At 42.4% G+C, this 26,411-nt stretch overlaps 1 protein-coding gene across 1 annotated transcript in view; it reads right to left on the bottom strand.

Annotated features, from left to right (window-relative positions):
- Positions 1–26,411, bottom strand: part of LOC309333253 (mediator of RNA polymerase II transcription subunit 27-like) — a 75,256-nt gene that overhangs the window by 17,070 nt on the left and 31,775 nt on the right. The window contains exon 2 of the mRNA XM_081846675.1: positions 4,044–4,121. Coding sequence (XP_081702801.1) covers positions 4,044–4,121 — 78 coding nt within the window. The remainder of the gene's footprint in view (positions 1–4,043; positions 4,122–26,411) is intronic.

Here is a 26,411-nt window from a genome sequence, read left to right as displayed (position 1 = left end):
AAATAGAGTCATAAATAAGAGGGAACTGCTGGGCGTCTCCGTTAGGCTTGAAGTTAATTTAGCGACTTTCTTACCAAGTTTGCAGGCTTGAATTCGGCAACCCCGGTTTCTCTACAACTTCACACTCTCTCTTTAGTCTTTATTTTCTTTTTTCAGTTTATCTTACATTCCTTTAGGCCATAAATTGTTTAGCTTGGCAGGGGAGTTCCAGGGCAGATGACAGGCTCGAGCTAGAGCATGCACACACTCTCCGCAAGCTGTCTTAATAAGACAACACGCATGGCATGTTATAGGTGACCCCATGCCACAGGTACCAAACAGAGGGTGGCGCGAAGCTGATAAACAAGCGAGAGCTGCGATCACCTTGTCTGTGTTGGACAACCAGCTTATCCATATTCAAGGATTGAATACAGCACAGGAGGCGTGGCTTGCTTTACGAGAAGCACATCTTCATGTCGCAGCAAGATCCACCCTCTTGCACTTCCAGAGGCTTTCCAATTTGAAGCTGAAAGTGGGGGGAGACTTGCAGAAACACCTCACCCAGATGAAGTTTCTGCATGGCCAGCTGGTGCAGAGGGAGTTTGAACTTCCGGAGTCACTCTTTTGTTTTATGATTATCAACAGCATGGATGCATCGTATGCATCGTATGCGGTTGTGGCATCACAGCTTGGAGCTCTGCCAGCTGCTGATTTGACTGTTCAGAGAGTCTGCTCAACGCTCTTGAATGAGTCTGACTGCCAGATGGCGCTTGCAGCTGATGAGGGGAATGCCAAAGCCACAAAAGCACCCCTCTCAGCAGTGGAAGGTACAGGGGAGGCTGTTGCTTTGAAAGCCCTACGGTGGCGGAAGTGTGGGAAAGAGGGCCACCTGCAGAAGAACTGCAGGAACGGCAAGAAGCCCAAGAGCTCCGGGGCAGGAGGAGCCAGTGGCAAGAATCGTGCCAAGTCTAGCTCTACCCAGGCACTTGCTTTAATCACACCAAGCACCTCCCCAACTACCCAGAATGCCTTTGTCATAGATACTGAGGTGACAGTCCATCTAACTGGACAGAAAGGTTTGTTTGTTACCTTTAAGGAGCAACATGACACCATCAAGCAAGCAGATGGTCTTTGTCTGAGAAGTGAAGGGATTGGGAAAATATTCCTTCAGGGCATCCAGATCACAGTGGACAATGACTTATAATTTGCTCAGTGTGTCTCAGCTAACGGTGCAAGATTATTGTGTTTCTTTTGACAGGCAGAAATGCGTCATTGCCAAGAATGGACATGATCTTCTGTATGCTTACAATGAAGACGGCTTGTATTTACTTTCATTTGATAATGATTAATGTAATGATAATGTGACACAAGAGGTAAGAGTCAATGTGGCTCTGAAAGGCAAAACGGCTTTTCAGCAGGTGGGTCCTCTATCACCCTCTAGAGGCAATGCCAAGTATTACCTGATTTTGGTTGATTCTCATTCTAAATATGCATGGGTCTATATGCTAGAGAAGAGAAATCAAGCGTTGACAACGTTCAGTGAATTTTGTGCATGGGTAAAATCTGTCCATGATGTGCAAATTGATTGTCTTTTCACAGGTCAGAAACAGGATTTTGTTTCACAGGAATTTGGAAGTTTCCTGGCTGCACAAGGGATGAAGCACAAAGTTGCTACCCAGGAGTCTTCATGGAACACCAATTTATGTGTAAGGGTAAACATGGAGTTACAAAAAGCCATGAGAGCGTTACTGCTTAGTGCAGGCTTGCCAAATGAGTTTTGGGTTGAATCTCTGAATTGTTATGTGTATTCTTATAACAGGAGATACTCCAAAGCTGTCAAATGCACACCCTATGAGAAACTGTTTTGTCAAACACCTTAGGGTTTTTGGGTCTGACGTGTGGGTGGAGACACCACAGAGTGAGAAGCTCAGCAAAAGTGGTGCACATGGTATATTTCTGGGGTACAAAAAAGGCTAGTACAGAGTACTGATGTCTAACACCAACACAGTTCTACTTGATAGAGATGTGGAGTACACTGCAAAACGGGGGGGGGGGGGGAATGTTGTTGGGATGTTCCATTCCACCGTAAGGAACAGACGTGGGACTGTTGCGTGTCACATGTCTGTAACACATACCAGCATTGCATGATGGGAACTTTCTGTTTTGCTTTGGACACGAAGGAGATCAGACATGTTTCCTTTTGTCCTGATCTACAGTGAATAAACCTGCTTGTAAATATGCTCACACAGCCTCTCGTGTCACTTCTGTTTGCACAGCATTTTCTCTGCTGAATTGTGTGCTCAGTCTTCAAAAGCCTTGGCCGCAGATTTATGCTGCACCAAGGACCGGAGTTCGCCCAGCACACCGGCCAGTGGGCTGGAGCCAGCTGGGGGCCTGCCAATGGCCCTCGTTTCCTTGGGTGCATGCCAACAAATGTAACTATTTTCCAAAGTTATCCTGTCAATGATGGCTCAGGTGAGGGATCTGACACTGACAGTGACAGTGGGGGCACAGGTAGCGATTCAACTGATACAGCAGACTATAAGAGTGCAGTCACGATGATTAGACCATCTGAACAGTCTGATCATGAACTGGAGGAACCACTGTTCACAATAGGTCACCATTCTCCACAGGAGAAGCGCAGTAAGGAAGACATGAGCTTAATGTGCAGGTCAGAGAGAGCACCAAAGGGTAGAAGACCCATCAAATATGCTCATGAGTTTGCTAACACAGCTGTTGCAAATATAGCTGTGGGTAGTAGCACGAAACAGGTTTCAGAACCTGAGGTCTTGCAAGGGGTACAAGGTTTGTCTTCAAAGGATGCGGAACCACGCTCAAAGGCTGCAAGGGCCAACACTGTTTTCTCAGACAGGAAAAGAGCTAAGGCTCTAGTCCCATGGAAGGAAGGTAACCAGAAGTGCAAAATGGTCAGGCACAAGGCCAGTCCAGTTGCATGAAGTTCCAAAGGTAGAACGGGTACTACAGGGGTATACTATGTGTTTGACAACTGTAAGTTTACTTCACTTACTGCTGCCTTAGCTTATGCGGCATCGGTTACCTGAAATGGGGGAGGATGTTAGGATTTCATGCTCCCCGATGTTGATTTTGTGATTGGTATATTTCACACGCCTGTCTGAGAGGAGTGTGAGAAAGGAAGTCTGTCTTATCTCTCTTCCGGTGTGAGTCTGTGAAACTTTCACTTTTACGCTGTTCTGTTTGTTCTTTGAGCTGGCAAGGACAGATGCCATAATGCTGTTGTCTGTAAATATTCTGTAAATAAATAGTAGTTTAGAACTACGTTGCCTCTTTCCTTTTGCTGTGTTAAGCCAGAAGGCTAGTGTGCATAAACCAAGCTGGTTTATGTCGCTGGCGCGCCCTGGAAAAGAAGAGGATGCCTTTTCCAGAGCTATGCTCACCGGAGGACGCTCGGAGATTGGGGGGGGGCTGCAGATAGCCCGGAGCGCTCTCCCAACAGGGAGTTCCACAGACTTGGGCTCACAATACTGAATGCCTGGCTCCTGGTGTATATGAAAGGTGCATTCGAGGCATGAGGGACCACTAACAGTGGCTCCTCCAAATACCTCAGTGATTACATGGGATATAAAGGTTCAGGTGGTATCTGAGGTATCATGGACCCAAGTTGTTAAGGGTCTTGTAAATTAATACAATGAGATGATAGCTGTTGTAAAACATAGGATCCAGGGTAGGATTCTTCAGCAGACACACTAGCCCTTTTTGAAGGGCAAAAGGCATCATTCTGTAATTGCTCTAGCCAGGATTAGCTTGTGCTCCTTGCTTTCTCTCCCCATTATATTGTTGAACAGCTCCACCGATACACTTTCAGACATGCTCTGGTAAACACCAATGGCTGTAGTTTCCAATATGCTCCCTGTCCAGACTTCCAACATCTTCCCACAGCATCCTGGGGTGGGGATGAACAACAGACAACACTGCTTCCCTTTCGTGATACAGACTCTTGTCTTGACCAAAACAGGCTTTCAAGACATTCATAAAAACCCAACATGCAAAGTTATGCCAGTTGAGAGAGTTTGTATCAAACTTACCATAAATGACCTGACCACCACATCTGGCATTTGAGGCAACTGGTAATGCAGTAAGGCAGTAGTAGCATGATCAGTTACCTGGAGGTGACAAGAAAGGGGAGAGGGAGGGAGAGAGGAAGACTTGTCAGTGATGTTTTGACAACATACAACTCCTTCCATGTATATTCCACTTGGCCCTTCTCTTGACTTGTCTAACAGAAGCGGTCGCAATGAAGTAGACTAGTAGAGCATGACTTCAGGTATCCAAAGTATTTTGGTGTCAAATAGCTAAGTGGTAGGACAGGGGATATTATTACAAAATATTAATGAATAATGAATGTTCACAGTATTGGGCTTTCCTGTGCCCCACTGTTCTGCTACAGCCAGTAGTCCCATCCACCCCCCCCCAAAGTCATTATTGAGGTTCATTGGATTTTCTAGAAAGACTTAGGATGCTGTAGCATGTGGGGTTGCAGCTGGAAGGGAGAATTGGGAAACCCTATGTGATGGCTTGTGAATGCTCTTCACAAGAAATGCCCCTGCTCACTCTGAGATACATATATACAGTCTTTATTTTACGTATGTACAAGCAGCGCATTACAATCATGCATCCGAATCCTCCGGCTCAGATTCTGGGAGTGACTTATGCCAGCCCTTTCTCCAACAGAAAAGGCGGGGAAGTTTCATGTGATGCCTCTCCCCCTTCCTCTTTAAACCACCTAAAGTTCCTAACAGGCTGTTCTCTATAACAAAAGTCCCAGTTTGCAACATTTGAGAATTTTTGAGACAAAGGCATGGGTTGACATATCTGTAAAAAAACCGAAGAAAAGGTGGGAAAAGGGCACAGTAGTTGTTATTTCTTGGGTATGAAAGTGGAATGAAAGCCTATAGGTTTGAAGACAATCAAAATCATTTGAGTTATAGTCGGTCAGCCAGCTTTAATGAGCAAAGAAATTGGCCCAAGATACTTGAAAACCAACTGCCAGAAAAGGTTTTACTACCGAGCGTACCTGATAAGGCAGTTGAAACAAAGCTAAGAATTGGCAGCGCTCCCAGGAAAATTGAAAGGGAGGGGGTAATGACTGAGCATTTTTCTCCAGCTGCTCATGTGGAGCAGGGGGGAAAAGAAAGTGCAACTGGGACAGGAGGAGGTAAATCTCCAGAGTCAATCCACCCCAAAAGCAGTCCTGAAGATAGCCCAGGGGGTGAGATTAATGAACCAAGGAGGTCTGAAAGAAGTAATAAAGGTCAACCTCCAGTCCGTTATGGGTTCCCAGCCCCCATAAACCAGGTTTATGTAACTGAGCCAGAAAACTTTGAAGAAGTGCAAGAGTTACCTACTCTAGAGAAAGAGGCGTGGTTAAAGGCAATGCAGGCAGAGTATAACTCTCTGCTAAACAACATGTTTGTACCTACAGAATTGCCTGAAGGTAAAAAGCCCATAAGCTGTAAGGGGGTTTTTAAAGTGAAAAAGCTGGCTGATGGTAGTTGTCAAAGGAAAGCCAGGTTGGTCACAAGGGGCTTTACACAAAGGAAAACGATGCATTGTGATGAAGTCTTTGCCCCAACAGCAAAGGCTGAAATAGTAAAATCAGTTTTAGCAATGGCAAGTCTGAGGGGATTGAAAGCTAATCATTCTGATGTTGCCTCAGCATATTTAAATGCTCCTCTTGATGCTGAGGTGTATTTACAGCAAATACCAGGTTATGAGCTGGAAAAAAGACAACATTGTGTTAAAGCTGCTATATGGTTTACACCAAAGTGCACGTCTATGGCATGAATGCATAGACACAACTCTGAAAAAGATGGGATTCAAACAAAGCCTGTTTATATTCAGCAATGGTGCAAGGAAGCGTTTGTTATTTACTTTTGTATGTTGCCAATATCTGTCTAATAACAACTGCACAAAAGCAAGTGTCTTGGTTTATAAACAGCCTAGGTAACAAATACAAACTGAAGTATTTGGGTGAGATTCAGAATTACTTAGGATTAGAGATTCAGAGAAATGAAGAGGGCGTCTACACTCTAAGCCAGAAGGAAAAGATCAAAAAGTTACTGAAGACATATGGAATGGAGAGGGCAAATGAGGTTGACACTCCCATAACTAAACAGTACAAAAATGAACCAGAAGGACAAAAATGTGAGAATGCAACAGCTTTTCATTCTTTGTTAGGTTCTCTGTTATATTTAAGTTGGTGGATGAGACCCGACATAACATTGGCAGTGCTCAGAGAGATCGGGCAGCACTTAAAAGAATCCTAAGGTATCTGAAAGGCACAAAAGATTACAAACTGGTGCTGAATACAGGATATGATCAGCAAGTGTATGCATACGCTGATGCCAGCTGGGGAGACAGAGAAAATGGAAAGTCTACCACTGGCTATGCTATATATATTGGAAATGCCCTGGTTCAGTGGAATTCCCAGAAACAAACTTTTGTTGCCACAAGTACTTGTGAAGCAGAGTACTCGGCCATAAGCAAATGTGCATCACAACTAGAGTGGTTTGCTTGCCTAACAAAAGAACTAGGAATACCTTCTGAAATGCCAATCACTGTGCTCAGTGACAACATGGCAGCACAACAGCTTGCCAACCAACAAAACTTTAAGAGTAAAAGTAAACATATTGTGATAAGATATGGCAATGTAAAAAATGCTTTAGTTACATTGTACTGGTTGGCCGTGCGATTAATGGTGGACGGGAGCTCTTTCGGATGAAAGAGCCCCTGCGCTTTAAAGATTGGGGTGACCGAAAGCATCACGGAACCCCCCAAAAAAACCTCAGATCGAGCATTCTGAGGATCTGGTGTTCCAGCGGGTACCCTTTGCGACTCCCCTGCTCCCCGGTAAGCTCTAATAAGAGCCCCAAGAGCGAGCAGGGTTGGAGACATGGGTACTGTGGAATCTATTCGCTTTCTTCATTGTGCGAAGCTCCAAAGTCCAGCGATCGTGAGCGACCAATTTCTCCGACCAAATTACAAAAGATTGGATAATTGTGAGTAAAAAAGGTTTCAGATTTGGACTGTTAATTGGATTGGAAGGGATTTAAATTACGGAGGTCGATCCCTTTCCAATGAAGTAGAAGTGAAAGCAGTCACTGCTGACCGAAGCTGTAACTTTAAAAGACTTGTTAAAACTTCCAAGGAAATAATTTAAACCCCTCTTTCTGCAGGGGGAAGGGGGAGAATTTGATTGAATTGAGAGACCCTGCATGAGATAGATTTGACAGTGGAATAGACTCTTGCTTTTTGGAGGCGGACTTCCTGGAGGGGAAAGGCTAGACTCCATTATTGTGTCACAAAGGGAGGGGATACATTTAACTTTCGTTTTCCTCTTTGGGGATTACAAGGTAACTGCTGCCGTCTGAGCTTCTTAAAACAGTACACAGTGTTTCTTTTACCCTCCCTGAATTGGATACAAGTGCTTGAATTAATTTTGGATGGTTCCTAAAAAATATAAGAAGAGTAAAGAGAATAACACTTTGAAAGGGGGGAGCTGCTGAGTTGTCTGCTGCTGCCTGCGCACTAAAAATCTTGTTGACTGTGACTGGGTGAGTTGACCTTGATACTTTGGAATAGTTATGGCTAATGGTGTAGATAAGCCTGAGAAAAGTAAAATTAAAGACAGAAGAGGCTCCAAAACACCAAATTTTGAAGAGGAGGTGATGCAAATGTTAACGGACATAAGAACAGATGTCAGAGGAATGCAGCAGAGTGTACAGGAGCTTAAACAAGAATTTGTGGATTTGAAAAAAGGTGTTCAAGAGGTCAGGGAAGAAGATGCTGGTCATGAAACAAGATTGACGGAATTGGAAACAGTGAGAGTGCCTGACGTGGAGAAGATTCAACAGGATGCGCTCAATGCAATTGCTTTTTTACAGATGAAGGAACGGGAGAACCAACTGAGAGTGAGAGGCGCACCCCAATTGGAACAAGATAATCTTAAGGACTGGCTAGTTGAGGAGTTTGCAGCGTGTTGGGATCTGGGAAAAGAAGAGCTAAATTCTTGGATTGAGAGGGCCTATAGGTTTGGGCTTAAGAAAGACTCAAAAAAAGTACATGACTATACAGTGGTCTTCAAGACGAAGGAACAGAGGGACAATATTCTGGGTCTACATTATAAAAAAAGTTTGAAGATTAAAGATAAACCAATTGTTTTGTTTAAGGAGATCCCAAAACATTTCCTGAATTTAAGGAATAATTACGCAGATTTGGCTGGAGCTCTGAGAAGGAAGAACATCTTTTTCAGGTGGGAGTTTCCAGAGGGCCTCTCCTTCAAATTCAAGGAAAGAAACAAAGAATTAGGACCGTCAAAGAAAAAACAAGGTTTTTTGGGGGAAAACGTTAAGAATTTTGGATTGGAAAGTGCAGACACCAGGGGCAGGGGCAGGAGCTCTCTAATAGTACAAGATGGCATTGAGAATCTACTCTTGGAATGTTAATGGTTTGAACGCATGACCAAAAAGAAACCAAGTATATCATGTGTTAGCAAAACAGAATTTGGACATAATTTGTTTGCAAGAAACCCATGTTATTAGATTACATAGAAAAGTCCTCCAGAATAAGAGACTTGGTCAGGAATTTATTTCATCTGACAAAGTGAAGAAAAGAGGAGTGGTTTTCTATGTAACAGAAAAAAGGAATCCCAAAATGTTGTTTAAAGATTAGGAGTGAAGATACATTGCAGTAGAAATTAATGCACAAGGCGAAAAATACTTGCTGTTGGGAATTTATGCACCAAATGATGGCAAAGCAGAATTTTTTAAGAACCTGGAAACAAGACCTCTGGACTATTTGGATTACAAATTGATACTGATGGGGGACTTGAATGGAGTGGCATCAACATTTATGGATAGAACACAGAGACAGAAAGTAATGAATGCTGGCAGATTACCAAAGGCTTTTTTTTGAAATGGTGGATAAATTTGATCTGTCAGACATATTGAGAGTGAGAAATCCAACTGAAAAAGACTTCACATTTTATTCAGATACAAATCAAGCATTTTTGAGAATTGACTATTTATGGATATCCAGAGACTTTGTTCCCAGAGTAACTAAAGTTGAAATTTGCCCAAAGACTTGCTTCGACCATAATGCAGTGTTGTTGGAAATGAAAGTATTTCTGCAGGGATTCTACAGATGGAGAATGAATGATGATTTCTTGAGGAATGAACAGACGATCGGAAAGGCCCAAAAGGCTCTAAAGGATTACTTTGAGACAAATATGATTTCTGAGGTGGAAACAAGAGTCGTTTGGGATGCAAGTAAAGCAGTGATGAGAGGATTCCGCATACAACAAAATTTGATTAAGAAAAAGATACAGAATGAGAAAAAAGATAATATTTTGTCTCAATTAAAAGATAAAGAGAAGAAGTTGAGACGCAACCTAAAGAATCAGCAGATCCAAAAGGAAATCAAAGCTTTACAGACTCAGTATTCTCAGATTATAAATCAGGAAATAGAATGGAAATTAAGGATGATGAGACAAAGGAATTTTTAATCTGCAAACAAATGTGGAAAATTGCTCGCTTGGCAATGAAAAAAGAGACAGAAACAAAGTACTATTATTAATATTGTATCAGAGGGAAAGTCTGTGGAGAACTCCGCAGAGATAAGAAGATGTTTTCAGAAATATTATAAACAGCTGTATAAAAGTGGGAAAGAAGATAAAGAAAAATTGAGCAATTTATAAAAGTAAATGGACTGCAAAAAATTCCCGAAAATAAAAAGATCCTGCTTAATGGATTGATTACAAGACAAGAGGTTGAGAAGCCAATAAATCAGATGCAGCTTGGCAAAGCCCCAGGGCCAGATGGTTTGTCAGCAAAGTATTACAGTGGTACCCCGCAAGACGAACGCCTCGGAAGACGAAAAACTCGCTAGACGAAGGAGTTTTTCGTTTTCTTAGCCGCTTCGCAAGACGCATTTCCCTATGGGCTTGCTTCGCAAAACGAAGCTTGCCCCGCAAGCTCCGGGGATAGCGGGGAAGCGTAGCGCGTCTTCCCCGCTGTCCCCGGACCTCTTTTGAAGCAAGGGGCGGCGGGGAGAAGATCACTTCTCCCCGTTGCCAGCCCCGCAATCTCCGGGGACAGAGGGGAAGGCGCGCACGCCTTTCCCTCTGTCCCCGGACCCCTTTTGAACCAAGGGGCGACAACGGGGAGAAGCGATTCTCCCCGCTGCTCCTTCCCTTGCTTTAAAACAGGTCCGGGGACAGAGGGGAAGGCGCGCGCGCCTTCCCCTCTGTCCCCCAACGGTTTCCATAGGAACGCATTGATTGATTTTCAATGCATTCCTATGGGAAACCGTGCTTCGCAAGACGAAAAACTCGCAAGAAGAAAAAACTTGTGGAACGAATTAATTTCGTCTTGCGAGGCACCACTGTATAAGACTTTGAAAGATTGGCTTATTCAGCCGTTGGTGGATGTATGCAATAAGATATTAAGAGGGGACAAAGCACCTGAAACCTGGAAGGAAGCATTTATAACCCTGATACCAAAACCAGATCAAGACAGATCCAATATGAAAAATTATAGACCGATCTCATTACTCAATGTGGATTATAATTCTTTTGCTAACACTTTGGCCAATAAATTGAAGAAGGTGCTAACAGATTATATTCATAAGGACCAGGCAGAATTTCTGCCTGGGAGACATATGAAAGATAATATTAGGAATATAATCATTGTGTTAGAAAGGTTGGAAGTTTAAAAAATTTGTAAAGCGGTGTTAATGTTCATCGATGCTAAGAAGGCCTTTGATAATGTCTCATGGAGTTTTATGAAAAGGAATTTAACATGTATTGAGGTTGGCCAAGAATTTCTAAATGGTATTAATGCGATCTATTTTGAGCAAAAAGCAAAAATTATAGTTAATAATGTGGTTTCAGAAGCAATTAGAATTGAGAAAGGAACCAGGCAAGGGTGACCACTTTCCCCCCTGCTTTTTATTTCAGTTCTGGAGGTTTTGCTAAACATGCTAAGGAAAGAGGAAGAGGTTAAAGGTATAACAGTAGGATCTAAACAATATAAGCTAAAAGCCTTTGCTGATGATTTGGTGATAACTTTACAAGATCCAGATACCAGTGCAGTGAAAGCACTGGAGCTGATTCAGGAGTTTGGGCAAGTAGCAGGATTTAAATTAAATAAGAGCAAAACCAAAGTGTTGGGAAAAAATTTAGATAACGAGGAGAAAAAAAATCCTCCAGGAAAAGACAGGCCTTGTTTTTGTGAAAAAAGTGAAATATTTGGGTGTAAATTTATCGTGAAAAAATTGAATTTATATAAAGATAATTATGAAAAATTATGGAATGAAATTAAGAGAGATCTTGACGTCAGGTCAAATTTAAAATTGTCATTAATGGGCCGAATATTGGTGGTTAAGATGAATGTATTGCCAAATATGTTGTTTTTGTTCCAAGCTATACCAATTATCGATAATGTAAGATGCTTTAAAGAATGGCAGAAAGCATTGTCTAAATTTATCTGGCAGGGAAAAAAACCCCAGAATTAAATATAAAATATTAACAGATTCAAAAGGGGGGGGGGGATTTTCCCTGCCAGATTTGAAGATATATTTTGAAGTTGCGGCTTTCTGCTGGATCAAGGAATGGATTCAACTAGATAATGCTGATGTGTTAGATTTGGAAGGATTTGATAATGACAAATATGGCATGCATATTTATGGTAACACAAAGGTTTAAAAAACAATGTAATTAGAAAATCTATATATAATGTATGAATAAGATATAAAGATCTCTTAGAAAGGAGAACACCCAGGTGGCTTTCACCAATGGAAGCAAAGACACAGAAAAGCTGAATATGGAGACTAAATGGTTGAAATACGCTGATTTATTGTTGGAAGATAATGAAGGATTTAAATTGAGACGATTTGATCAAATTAAATATAAATTGGATGGATGGTTACAATATTATCACATTAATGAATTGTGTAAGCTTGATAAGAAAAATGGTTTTGCGTTTGAAAAATCCAAATTGGAAATGGAACTGTTAGATACCAATGTTAAAAATCTCTCTAAAATATACAATTTATTGTTGGAATGGCATACAAAGAATGAACAAGTTAAATCTGTGATGATTGATTGCGCAAGAGATGTTGGACACAATATAATGTTGGAAGATTGGGAAAGGCTGTGGAAGAAAGGGTTTAAGTTCACTGCATGTACTGTATTAAAAGAAAATATTATGAAAATGATGTATAGATGGTACTTAACCCCAATGAAATTAGCAAAGATCTATCATACAAATGATAATCAATGTTGGAAATGCAAAGAAAAAGAAGGTACTTTTTATCATATGTGGTGGTGAAGGAATGGGTTTCCCAAAACCCCAAAACTGACTGCACCAAAATCCCTATTTTTCCTTAGCTAAAATGCATAAAGTTGAGCCGTTGAGCAAATCCATAACAAGAACAAAGCTCTCTCCCTTATCAGTCCGTGGCGGCAATGAGTCACCTTGCCAAGTTCCAGTACAGCAGGGATGGTGCGTGTGTGCCTTATCTTGTGTGCTGACCACAAAGACGCACAGACCCACGTCTGGGAATAACGCCAGAGTGTGTTCTCGGAAATGGTGACCCCTGCGTCCCAGATAAGAGTAGGAAGAGGAAGATCCTTTTATGGTCAGAAGTACAGGAAGGAAGATCCTTTTATGGTTGAGAGTACCAGAGCAGGAACATATGTGATGTTAACCTGCGTACGCAGGCCGACGTGGTTGGGCTCCTAGGGGAGGAGTGAGAGGGTGCCTGGAGGATATATAAACTGCATGAAACCTGTCATTTCTTTGGACTTGCTGTGGACTTGATCACGCAAGTGCCTTCTGCTATCCGGAGAGCAGAATAAACTCTTTCTTTGAACCAACTCGGTGTCATTTGACTTCCTTCCTCCTGTCCCGGAGCAACGCAGACCCAATCGGTGAACTCCAATAAGGCTACAGTGGACGTGTCCTAAAGTGAAAGACTTCTGGGAAAAGATTTATAATGAGTTGGAAAAAATGTTGAAAAATACATTTATTAAGAAACCAGAAGCCTTTCTACTTGGAATACTAGGATTGGGATTGCCCAAAAAAGATGCTAGACTGTTTTTGTATGCCACTACAGTGGCAAGACTTTTATTAGCCAAAAACTGGAAATCGCAAGAAATACCAACTGTAGAAGAATGGCAGATGAAGATGTTGGACTTTTTGGAGCTGGCCGACCTGAGTGGAAGAATCCGCGACCAGAAAGAAGAGGAGAAACAAGAGGATTGGAAGAAATTTAAAGAATATTTAGCTAAATAATGTGATATAAGATAAATAGAAAATTCTTGGAAGTAATAAATGTCGGAATCTGCGTTCGACCGAGCTGATAAAGCTCATCTTCCGGAATCGCCCTCTGACGTGATTAACGACCTGAGCCTTTGATGAGGCCTCAGGCACATTCCCATTCAGCAGAGAATCAAAGCAGCACGCGGAAGTGATGAGATTTATGGCTACATCGCTATGCTTTATTTCTTACTACGCAGACAGCAAAGAAATATACATTCTCTCTCTATGAAAGCAAAGAGCAACTGGAAAACAAAGGAACAGGAAACCAGTAACGTCACATCCGTCTCCTGTCTTCCGTGAGACTTCCAACAGCCTGGAATGTCTCTGGAATGTAAATTTTTAAATGGTGTTTCCTTTGAACATGTTTGTCTCTATTTCTGTGCTGGAAATAGAATTCAGAAGCACACATGTTTCATAAAATTCCAAAATCATGATAGCATAGGAAAGACCTGATTGTGGAGACTACTGCTACCACATACGTGGATCAAGCCAATGCCTATTTAATAACATTTAGATACTGCTTAAATAAAAACAGTACCAGCAAATAAAAACAGTACCAGCAACCAGTACTCTAAGCTGTTTACATCAAACATCATAAAATTTTCATTTTAAAAATGCAGATAAAATTAATCATTAAAAACAACCTGACATAAAATTTAAAACATATATATTTTATTTATTTGATGCTTATCCAATTCCCTGCTCTGAGTTAAATTGAGAACCACCAGACTAAACTAAATGTTTTGAAACCTGTCTATTTGTATTCTCAGCGTTTATCCCTGTCTTACTGGGCCAATGACTGCTACCCTATTGTGATGGGATAATGAGCTACTTGTGCGTAAAAGCTTGATCCCTCTGGGGTTTGGCTGGTCATCCAAACCGATGCACTAACGGAGCCCCCAAAGCATGACTCCGTCAGTCGCTGGTAGAATCTGACAGTGGGCGTCTACGGAATTTACGCCAACATAAAAGCTGTTTGACGGACATGCGCCTTCGTGACTCTCTGCGTGACAGTTTCCGGCGAAGGGTGGGAGTTCCCAACGGGGGTCCCGTTACCTCTCCACTACTCTCACTGGAAGCATCCCAGAGCCTCCCCTCCGCTGTGACTCCTGCACTCCCCCTGCTGGTTCCCTCTTCTGCTGCAGATTCTCTCCTATTCTCCTGGAGCCTGTCCACCACCTGTCTCTCCGATGGCAGTTCCCTGACATCCACCTCCCCCCCAGGGCCCCCTTCACCCCCTCCCGCCTCCTCTCCCACTGGCGGTGAGGGCAGAAAGCCCCTGAAGGAACTCTCCTCGTCGTCCGAGGATTCTAACACTTCTAGCCACGGCGTACCGTCTCTCTCCCCGTCTTCCTCTTCTTCGTCGGAGTCGGCTTCTTCACCCACCCCTGACTCTGGGAACCCTTCAAACTCTCCTTCCTCATCGGTGGTCCCAAAGTGTTCCCTTCTAAATCGTGCCACGGGTTGCGGTTTTCTTGGGAAACGCTGATGAAATGTTTCTATTAAAACCTCGTCATTGACTACCTCTGCTGGTACCCAAGTGTTTTCCGACTCTACTTCCCCCTCCCATTCTACCAGATATTCCACCTGATTCCCCTTCCACCTGGAATCAATGATTCCTGCCACGTTCATGTCGCGCTCTCTCTCTTCTATCACGGGCGTTTGGGTGGCCTCTCTCTCACGCTCCCCCCACTCACGTCCCTCTCGGTACGGCGACAGTAATGACCTGTGAAATACTGGGTGTAATTTCATGTGACTGGGCAGCCTGAGTTTGAATGCCACTGGGTTGACCTGCTGTATGACCTCAAAGGGTCCCAATCTTTTGGGCCTCAATTTCTTACTCCCGCCCTTGAACGGTAGCCCTTGGGTGGACAACCACACCCGGTCCCCCACCCTTATAGTTTCACCTTCCCTCCTATTTCTGTCTGCTTGCTTCTTATATTCTTCCTTGGCTTTCTCTAAGTTAAGTTGAAGCTGACGGTGGATCGCCTCCATCTCTTCAAAAAAATATTCCGCCGCCGGCACGCTCCACCTCTCCCCTCCCTCTCCTGGGAATGCCCGGGGGTGACACCCATAATTTGCCAGGAAGGGACTCATCCCTGTGGACACGTTCTCCGCGTTGTTGTAGGCAAATTCTGCTAGAGGTAACTTATCCACCCAATCATTTTCTCTGTCTTTTACATAACACCTCAGGTATTGTTGTAAAATCCCATTTGCCCTTTCCGCTTGCCCATTGGTTTCTGGGTGCCGGGCAGTTGAGAAATTGAGTTCTACGTGCAGTAAGCTCATAAGTTTCCTCCAGAACCTGGAAGTAAATTGTTTCCCTCTGTCGCTCAAAACCCTCAAGGGGGCGCCATGCAACTTAAAAATATGTTCTACAAACAACTTGGCGGTTTCCTCCGCTGTGACTGCATGTGAACAAGCTATAAAATGACACATCTTGGTTAATTGATCTACCACCACCATGACAGCTGTTTTGCCTTTGGATTTTGGCAGGTCCGTCATAAAATCTATGGATACTGCCTCCCATGGCCTTTCGGGCGTGGGTAAGGGTTGTAATAGCCCCGCTGGCGCCACCCTCTCTCCTTTCGCTCGCTGGCACCTGTCGCAACCCCTGACATATTCCCGTACGTCCTCCCTCACCTTGGGCCACCAAAACTCCCTGGTAACCAACCACATGGTTTTGTGCTGTCCAAAATGTCCCGCTGTGGGGCTGTCATGCAACTGCTTGAGTACTCTGCCCCTCAGTTCCCCGTCGGGTATGTACAGTGCCCCTTTGTAATACAACGCCCCGTTCTTTTCTTCAAACCCCCCTGTGTTCTCCTCTGTCCTCCGGAGCTCTCTGAGTTTCTCTTGGGCGTATTCATCGTTCTCCGTACCCTCTATCAGTTCCCTCTGCCCCACCAATGCCGCCCCACACACCCAGCGGTCTTCAGGGATTACATGCCTTGCCTCAGGCGCTCCCTCCCCCTCTAAGTACTCAGGTTTCCTGGAAAGAGCGTCCGCCCTCACGTTCTCGGAGCCGGGCACGTAACGAATCTCAAAGTGGAATTTGGAGAACTCCTGGGCCCATCTCACTTGTCTCTGGTTCAGCACTCGGGCTGTTCTCCACTATTCCAGATTTTTGTGGTCAGTTCGGACTTGAACCTTGTGCTGCGCCCCAATCAGCAAGTGCCGCCATTTCCGGAATGCTTCATGAATGGCGAGCAGTTCTCGGTCGTACACTGTGTAGTTCCTCTCGGATTTGTTCAACTTCCGCGAGAAGAATGCACACGGTCTCCATTCAGACGTATCTTTTCCCGGCTGGAGAAGAACGGCCCCCACCGCTCGGTCTGACGCGTCAGTCTCCACTCTCATTGGTTGTTGTAGATCCACGTGCAAAAGTTGCTCTTCCGACGCAAACGCCTGCTTTAAGCGTTCGAACGCCCTCTGCGCTTCTCCCGTCCAAACAAATTTCTTTTTGCTACTAAGACAATCCGTGATGGGCGCTGTTAAATGGGCAAAGTTTTTGATGAACTTCCTATAGAAGTTTCCGAAGCCCAGGAACCTTTGCACGTCCTTCTTAGTCTTTGGTGTTTTCCATTCCAGTACCACTTGAACCTTGCTGGGATCCATGGCCAATCCCTTGTCAGACAACCGGTACCCCAGGAATTCCACCTCCTTGGTATGAAACTGACACTTCTCCAGTTTCACCCACAGCCGGTTTTCTCACAGCTTGCTCAGTACCTCTCCTACATCTCGCACATGCTGCTCCTCATTGTCTGAGTACACCAGGACGTCATCTAAGAACGCTACGCAGTTCTTGTAGAGCAGTGGCCCCAGGACGTGATTCATGAATGATTGAAAGCAGGCGGAGCCCGCTTGTAATCCGAAAGGCATAACGAGGTACTCAAAGGCCCCCAAGGGGGTGAACATAGTGGTCTTCCACTCATCCCCCTTTCTCACACGTATCAAGTTATATGCCCCCCTAAGGTCCAGCTTGGTAAAAATTTTCCCTTTTCTCACCTGTGTTAGAATGTCATCAATTCTAGGCATAGGGAAAGTCACTGGTTCTGACACTGCATTTAGGGCCCTGAAATCACATACAAGCCTGGGCTTGCTCGTGTTTTTTTTGTCCACAAAGAACACTGGGCTGCCCCCCACCGCTCGTGACTCTCTGATGAAACCTCGCTTGAGATTCTTGTCAATGAACTCCCTTAACTCCTGCATCTCACTGTCTGACATTGCATACAGCTTGCCCACTGGCAATTGTGCTCCTGGGAGTAAGGTAATTTGACAATCAAAGGGTCTGTGCGGGGGCAGTTTATCTGCTTCTTTTTCGCTGAATACGTCAATCAAGTCAGCGTATTGTGGTGGCACCCTCCCCTTGTCCATCACTTCCATCCCTGCTAGAGTGGCCCTGGCGCCTGCCTGAGCCTCTCCCTCCTTGCAGTGTTCTAGGCAATGTGCTGATCCAAAGGAAACCACTCTCTGATGCCAGCCTACTAGCAGATCGTGTAGCGCCAGCCAGCTCATACCCAAGATAATAAAAGCTCCTCCCAAGGTGGCTACGTTAAACGCTATCAGTTCGGTGTGTCGTGCCACCCTCATTATCATTGGTACAGTCTGTTGGCTCACTTCTCCTCCCAACAGCTCCCTCCCATCAATCGTGGTAACCTGCAAAGGCTTACTCAATGGGATAGTCTGTATCTGGTGTGCAGCTGCAAACTCTTTGCTCATGAAATTACATGAGCTACCTGAATCCAATAGCGCTTTTATCTTCAGTGGGTGTCCGTTTGCCAGTTCCAGCAACACCTCTATCACAAGCGCTGGTCTTGGAGGTTCCGGCGTGGGCACATTCATTACTCCCTGGCCTGGCTGCTGTGCCCTGATGTTGGCAACCAGGCGTTGGCTTTTACTTGCTCCGTGATTTCTTCTTCCTCCTTCCCCCCAACAGTTCCCGCCATCCCTTGCCATTCCTTCCTTTGCGGACAGACTCTGGCAAAGTGACCTGGCTGTTGGCAGAGATAGCATCTCTTGCCGCTCTTTCCCTCCTTCTTCCGCCCTTCACTGGTGTTTGAAACTGCGCGCGCGCGCGCTGTTCCAAGTTCCATCGGCTCTGCTGGCGGGAAAGGCTGCTCCGGAATCTCTGGAATGCGGAAGTCCTTCCAACGTTCCCCCTTTCCTTCCCGCTTTTCCATAGCTCTAGCTTCCTGGCGTGCCCCTATGGACAGCGCTGATTTAGTCAGCTGATCCATAGACTCCGCCCTAGGCGCCCGGGAAAGTTCATCTTTCACTGCCGGAGAGAGACCTTCTTCAAACAGCATTTGAATAGGTTCACTAGCAAGGTCCCACCCAAGTCTATGAATCAGCATGGTGAACTCAGTCCAGTACTCACGTACAGATCGGCTCCCCTGTTTACACGCCATTAACTGCCTGCGCACCACTCCCTGCTCGATCTCGCTGGAAAACATCAAGTCCATGGCGCGGAAAAACTTCATTGTGTCCTTTAAGATTTCATTATTGGCTGCCATCAGGGGCCGAATCCAGTCCCTCGCCCCTCCCTCTAGATGGCCAATCACGTACGCCACTCTAGAGTTCTCGTCGGGGAAGTCATCAAACAGCAGATTGAGAGCATATTGCATCTCTGTCCTAAAGGCTTGATAGTTCCGGGGATCCCCCCCAAATTTCTGCACCAGTCCAGGCACCCGTCTGGCAAGTGGGGTGGTCTTCCCCTTATCTGCATCTTGAGCCCTCCTCTCCTCGAGCCTCACCGTTTGCAGCGCCAGCTGGAGCTCCAACGCCCTGTACCTTTCTTCCAGGCTTGGACCAGCTCCAGCTCCTCCGGTTCCGGCTGGTTCGCTCATGATGCCTTCTGCTTGCACAAGCTGCTTTCAAAGACTGTCAGATTGCTGTGATGGGATAATGAGCTGCTTGTGCGTAAAAGCTTGATCCCTCTGGGGTTTGGCTGGTCATCCAAACCGATGCACTAATGGAGCCCCCAAAGCATGACTCCGTCAGTCGCTGGTAGAATCTGACAGTGGGCGTCTACGGAATTTACGCCAACATAAAAGCTGTTTGACGGACATGCGCCTTCGTGACTCTCTGCGTGACAGTTTCCGGCGAAGGGTGGGAGTTCCCAACGGGGGTCCCGTTACTTCTCCACTACTCTCACTAGAAGCATCCCAGAGCCTCCCCTCCGCTGTGACTCTTGCACTCCCCCTGCTGGTTCCCTCTTCTGCTGCAGATTCTCTCCTATTCTCCTGGAGCCTGTCCACCACCTGTCTCTCCGATGGCAGTTCCCTGACACCTATGTTTTACACATACAGTGGGCCTGCCCCTTATGAGGGGGTTCAGTTCTGGGGATTCATGGGCAAACGCAAGATCATGCAAAGTCAGGAACCCCCCAGAACTGCCCCCCTGTGTGGTATTGGAGTGCTACTAACTGGGGTCTGGGAAGCTTGTGTTTGTAACCCGAGGTGTTTGTAACCCGAGGTACCACGGTATATATTCCCCACACACTCCCAGTGTAAAGTTGTGAACGTGTAAATAAATCGAGCGCAAGTTGTGGGCTTACTGTATGTGTTTTACTGTCAATATATAGTTGACTCATACATGCATTCATTCCACACACCTATTCACAGAGGTTAATGACAGGAATACATCTTCATACATTACATTACAATACTTATGTGCCCTTGTACTGGAGGAAAACGATACTTTAGGACTGCTAAGCTTACAGAGAGACAACCTGGATGCAAAACCAGGCCAGGATCGTAAGGGGTCCAGGGTGGCTTGTGGTGGCAGCCCCTCTACTTTGAAATTTCTGTCACATTGAGACCTGGCCCAATCTCAAGGCGAAGTGTATTCTGGAAGCAGTGTGAAAATTCTTCATTTAAACTGGGTTTTGGTGGACAGGATTAGAGTCAGTGGGTTTTAACGAATATACATACACTGAAATAGAAATAACAAACAAACAATTGTTACCAATCCCAAGTTATTGGGTTGGGAAACAATTATTGATGACGATGTTACCTGATTCTTTTTCTTTATTTTTACAGCTATATTCACAGTCTGCTCCCAAGCTCTTGGGATGGGAAGGGAAACAATAATTAATAAATTATGTTATTACAAAAAAATGAAAAATAAAGGCGTTCACAAATATTCTATGATGTACTGTTGGGTCTCCTCCTCAAACAAAACACCCACCCACAATAATGGTTATATTTAAATGCATCATTTTTTCTATATACAGTGATACCTCGGGTTAAGTACTTAATTCATTCTGGAGGTCCGTTCTTAACCTGAAACTGTTCTTAACCTGAAGCACCACTTTACCTAATGGGGCCTCCTGCTGTCACTACGCCACCGGAGCCCAATTTCTGTTCTTATCCTGAAGCAAAGTTCTTAACCTGAAGCACTATTTCTGGGTTAGCAGAGTGTGTAACCTGAAGCGTATGTAACCTGAAGCGTATGTAACCCGAGGTACCACTGTAATCCGATGCTTAGCCCTCTGTTGTTGAGAAAGATGTAAGAAGCTTATTCTCATTCGTGTAAAGCATGTCTGGACTTGTGTTTTTTTTTTAATAAATTTTTATTAATTTTCCAACAAAATTATACAATTATACAATTTTATCCAAATTTTAACAAATTAAATCTTTTTTGGACTTCCTTCAGCTTCTCTGGTAATCATCCATAGTTATTCTTCAGTACGCATTCCCTTCATTGTATTTCTATTTGGCACCCCTCCCCCTTCTATTTCTTTTTGACAATACATCTTAACTTTTACAGTGCTTCTTGAAACCCCACTAGCGTTGTTTGCACATCACACACATTTTTCAGATACTCTACAAACTTTCCCCAGTCTTCGATGAACTTTTGTTCTCGCAGATATCTAATTTTCCCAGTTAGTTTGTCCAGTTCCGCATAGTCTGTCAATTTCATTCTCCATTCTTGTATCGTCGGTATTTCCTCTTGTTTCCATTTCTGGGCCAATAAAGTTCTTGCTGCTGTAACTGCATACTGAAATAGTTTACAATCCTTTCTTCTTATTTCTTTTCCTGTAATCCCTAAAAGAAAAGCTTCTGGTTTCTTTACAAAGGTATATTTTAACATCTTTTTCAGTTCATTATATATCGCTTCCCAGAAACTCTTCACTTTCTTACATGCCCACCACATATGATAAAACGTTCCTTCTTTTTCTTTACATTTCCAACACTTATTACATGTCTTATACATTTTTGCTAATTTTACCGGTGTGATGTACCATCTATAAAACATTTTCATAACATTTTCCTTCAATGTCATGCATGCATGCAGTGAATTTTAAATTTTCTTTCCACAACTTTTCCCAGTCATCAAATTGAATATTATACCCAAAGTCTTTGGCCCATTGTATCATTACCGATTTGACCTCTTCATCTTTCGTATACCATTCCAATAATATCTTATACATTTTTGACAGAATTTTGCATTCATTATTTACTTGGAAATAATGTAACCAATCATATACATGCTCTTTAACTTGTTCATATGGTTTCAATTTCCATTTTCCTCCTTCTTTAATTACCATTTCACCATATGTAATCCATTTACTTCTCATGTTAATTTTCTTTACACTCATAACCTCCAACGGAGATAGCCAATGTGGTACTCTTGGTTCCAATAAATTTTTGTATCTGTCCCATACTTCTATTAACGAATTCCTGAAGATGTGGTTCCCAAAACCTTTATGGACTTTCTTTTTGTCACACCATAGATATGCGTGCCATCCAAATTTGCCATCCAAATCTGTTATCAAAACCTTCAAGATCTAGTAATTCCTATTAAAGAAGGATAGAACATTCTTTATGTATGCAACAACGGCAGCAAGGATACTCATCGCTAAGAACTGGAAAACTCAAGATCTACCCACACTGGAAGAATGGCAGATGCAGCTGATGGACTATATGCAACTGGCGGAGATGACTGGCAGAATTCGAGACCTGGGAGAAGAAAGGATTGTAGAAGATTGGAAGAAATTTAAGATTTATCTACAAAAATATTGTGATTTAGAGGAATGTTAATAAGGATGCTTGGCTATAAATAATTGGCCATCACTAAATTGGATCGGAAATTGACGATAAATGAGATTAAGAGAAACAAAAATTTGTTGGAGAATTGTTACACTATATTGAATTGAGTGGTTATAAATTTGCAAATAAGATGATAATTTGCTTGAAAAAATTTATTAACGATGTAAGTGGGAGCGGGAGACGTGAGGAAGTCCAAAGAAGTTATGAAATTTTGTTAAAACAAAGCAATGCTGTTTATTATCTTTGTATTTCTTCTATAAAAAACCCTAATAAATATTTTATATATAAAAAAAAACAAGATCTAGTAATTCCTTGTTTTCTAGTTTTATCCATTCCTTTAACCAACATAGGCATGCTGCTTCATAAGATAATTTCATATCTGGCAGGGCAAAGCCTCCTCTTTCTTTTGCATCTGTTAGTAACTTATATTTTATTCTTGGCTTTTCCCCCTGCCAGATATACCTTGAAATCACTCTTTGCCATTCTTTGAAAATCCCTACCCCCTTTATAATGGGGATAGTCTGAAATAAAAATAACATCTTTGGAAGCACGCTCATCTTTATCGTAGAAATTCTGCTCCAAAAGGACAATTTCATTCTACTCCACACCTCCAGATCATTCCTTATTCCCTTCCAAACCTGTACATAATTATTCTGGAACAGATCAATATTTTTAGGAGTTAACCAAATTCCCAAGTATTTTACCTTTTTCACCACCTCTATCTCTGTCAATTGTTGCATTATTTCTATCATATTTTGCTCCATGTTTTTAGCCATTATTTTTGTTTTTTTCTTATTCAATCTAAACCCGGCCACATTTCCAAATTGTTCGATTTCCTCCAATACTACTTTTACACTTTCCATTGGTTATTCAATCGTTATTACCAGATCATCGGCAAAGGCTTTAACTTTATATTCATTCTGACCTACTGTCACCCCTTTTATTAATCTGTTTCATCTGATCGCACTTAAAAAGACCTCTAGGACCGTTATAAATAACAATGGTGAGAGTGGACACCCCTGTCTCATTCCTTTAGATATTTTTATATCTTCCGTAATTACATTATTGACTATCAGTTTAGCTCTCTGTTCTGTATATATTGCCTTGATTCCATTGAAAAACTCTTTCCCCACATCCATGTATTCCAAATTTTTCAGCATAAAATCCCAAACTATATTATCAAAGGCCTTTTCTGCATCCACAAACATTAGTATCGCTTGCTTCTCATTCCTGGCAGTCAGGTATTCCAAAATATTTATTATATTTCTTATGTTATCTTTCATTTGTCTGCCTGGCAGGAAACCTGTTTGGTCTTTGTGGATGATTCTTATCAATATCTTTTTCATTCTCTTCGCTAAAATTCCCGCAAATATTTTATAATCCGTATTCAACAGTGAGATAGGCCTGTAGTTTTTAACTTGTGTTAAATCAGAATCTTGTTTTGGAATCAGAGTAATAAATGCTTCTTTCCACGTTTCTGGAATCTCTCTTACTTTTAAAATATTATTCATAACTTCTTTCAATGGTGTCATCAAAACGTTTCTCATTTCTTTATAGTAGCCTGATGGGGCCTTTCCCCTCTTCAATTCTTTTATAACCTCTTTAATCTCATCAGTTTCTATTGGGGCGTTCAGCTGGTCTTTTTGTTCTGTCGGGATCTTCTGCACCTTTTTATCTTTTAGAAATCTTTCTATTTTCTTCATATTGTTCCTTTCCTTATTTCTCTATAGTTGCCTATAAAAATCCAAGAATCCCTTTCTAATTTCTTTCGGATTGGATGTCTCTTCACCATTTACAATAATATTATTGATTGTATTCTGCTCCTTTCTCTTTTTAATTTGCCACGCAAGCCGTTTCCCTGATTTGTTAGCGAATTCAAAGTTTTTCTGTCTTAACCTTTTGATGTGCCATTCTACTTCTTTGTTTATTATCATTGCAAATTGAGTTTGTAGAATCTTAATTTCTTGCTTAATTTTTAAATTATTGGGTTTTTTGATTAGTTTTTGTTCATTGTCCATAATCTGCTTTAAAATTTCTTTTTCCCCTTTTCCCCTGTTTTTATTCTTCAATGAATTCTGCTGAATAAAAAATCCTCTCATGACTGCTTTGCTTGCGTCCCAAACAATGTTCATCTTTGTACCTTTATTGATGTTATCCATAAAATATTCGGTTAATTTCTTTTGCGCTTTTTCTATGATCTTCTGGTCATCCAACAGATAATCGTTGATTCTCCATCTGAAAGTTCTTTCTTCAAAACCTTTTAGTTCCAATTTTATTGGGTTGTGGTCTGAGATTACTTTAGGTTGTATTTCAATTAGTTGGATTCTTGGAGTCAATTCATTCGAAACCCATATTTGATCAATTCTTGACATTGACTGATTCGGTTCTGAATGATACGTAAATTGCTTCTCCAATGGGTGTCTAAGTCTCCAAATGTCAATCAAATTGTAATTCTTGGTCATTGTGAAAAAAGTCTTAGGTAATTTCCCTTCTTTGTTTGTTCCTTCTCTTAATCTATCCATTTCCAATGAAACCACTCCATTCATATCTCCCATTATTATGATTTTCTGATCCATATGTTCAAATAGTTTTTCTTCCAAAACTTTGTAAAAATCAGTCTTATTTGCATTAGGTGCATTGATCCCGACAATAATTAAATTTTCGCCTTGCCATTTGACCTGGATTGCTATGATTCTTCCTTCTTCATCTTTAAATATTTGTTGGGATTCAATTTTGTTTTTGATGTATAAAACAACCCCCCTTTTTTTCTCTTTATCCGAAGATATAAATTCATTCCCAAGTCTTTTGTTGATCAAAATTTTCCTATGTTTCCTTGCCACATGGGTTTCTTGTAGGCATATAATGTCCAGATTTTTCTTTTTAAAGAATTGTTCAATTTTATTTCGTTTCTTCTTATCATTCATCCCATTAATATTCCAATTCCATAATTTTAACGCCATGTTAAATTCCAATTAAATAAATTTAGTTTAGTTTCTTTATGACCTATCTACCTCTTCTCCTTCTTCTTCTTCAGACTTTTTTCCTTTCTCTTCTTCTTCTTCCCCCGATTCTGAAGATCCTACTCCTCCTTCTGCACCTTTGACCTCTTGTTCTTCCACTTGTAACACCTTGTACCTTCTCGTAAATTTCCCTATTTCTTCTGGGCTTGTCAATCTGCGCTTCTTAGTTTTGTAGAAAAATGAAATTCCCTCTGGAAATTCCCATTTGAAGTCGATCTTGTTTTTCTTAAGAATCTGCACCAGTGGCTTATATGGGTCTCTTCGTTTCAACAGCCTTATTGGGATGTCTTTAAAAATGATTATGTAGTTTCCATCTATATATAGTCTTTTCTCTCTATTCTTCTGTAGTATCAGATTTCTCATCTCTCTGTCCTTAAATGTAATTAAACAGTCTCCCGGAAATTTTCTTGCCTTAGTTGTTCTTACTCTCATTCTAAATGCATTTTGTACTGTTTTTGCAACTTCTTCCACTGGTAGCTCCAACCACTGCGCAATTTCCGTTATCAATCTCTCTTTGATATTTTCATTCTGTATTTCTGGCACAGATCTCAGCCTCAGGTTCACTTCCCTGTCTCAGTACATTCATAGCAATTGCATCTTTGATTTCCTCCTGAGATTTATTTAATTCTATCATTTCTGCCTTCATCCTTTCTTCCTCTCGTTTCACTTCCCTCATCTCCAATTTTGTCTTTTTCAACCCCAATTCTAGTGATTGTGTTCTCTTAGATACCTCTTTAATTTGCCCTTTCAGTTCATTAACTGTCTCATCAATTTTTTTATCCATTTTCCCAATTTTACTATCCACTTGTTCTAATTTTGTTTCTAAATTGTTTTCACTTTGTCTAGTTTCTGCAAACATTTTCAATATTTCTGCTTTAAAATCTGTTTCTTGTTTAGATGCTCTCCTGTCTGTTGGTGTCCCCCCATCCATCCCTTTCTTCTGTTGATGCGTCATTTTCGACAAAATATCACTTAACACTGATCTCGTAACACGTTCCCCA

The sequence above is a fragment of the Podarcis erhardii genome (assembly GCF_964252035.2).
Source record: "Podarcis erhardii genome assembly, chromosome: W".
Lineage (NCBI taxonomy): Eukaryota > Metazoa > Chordata > Lepidosauria > Squamata > Lacertidae > Podarcis > Podarcis erhardii.
The sequence above is the reverse complement of the archived record's forward strand: the minus strand, read 5'-3'. Positions and strand labels throughout refer to the sequence as shown.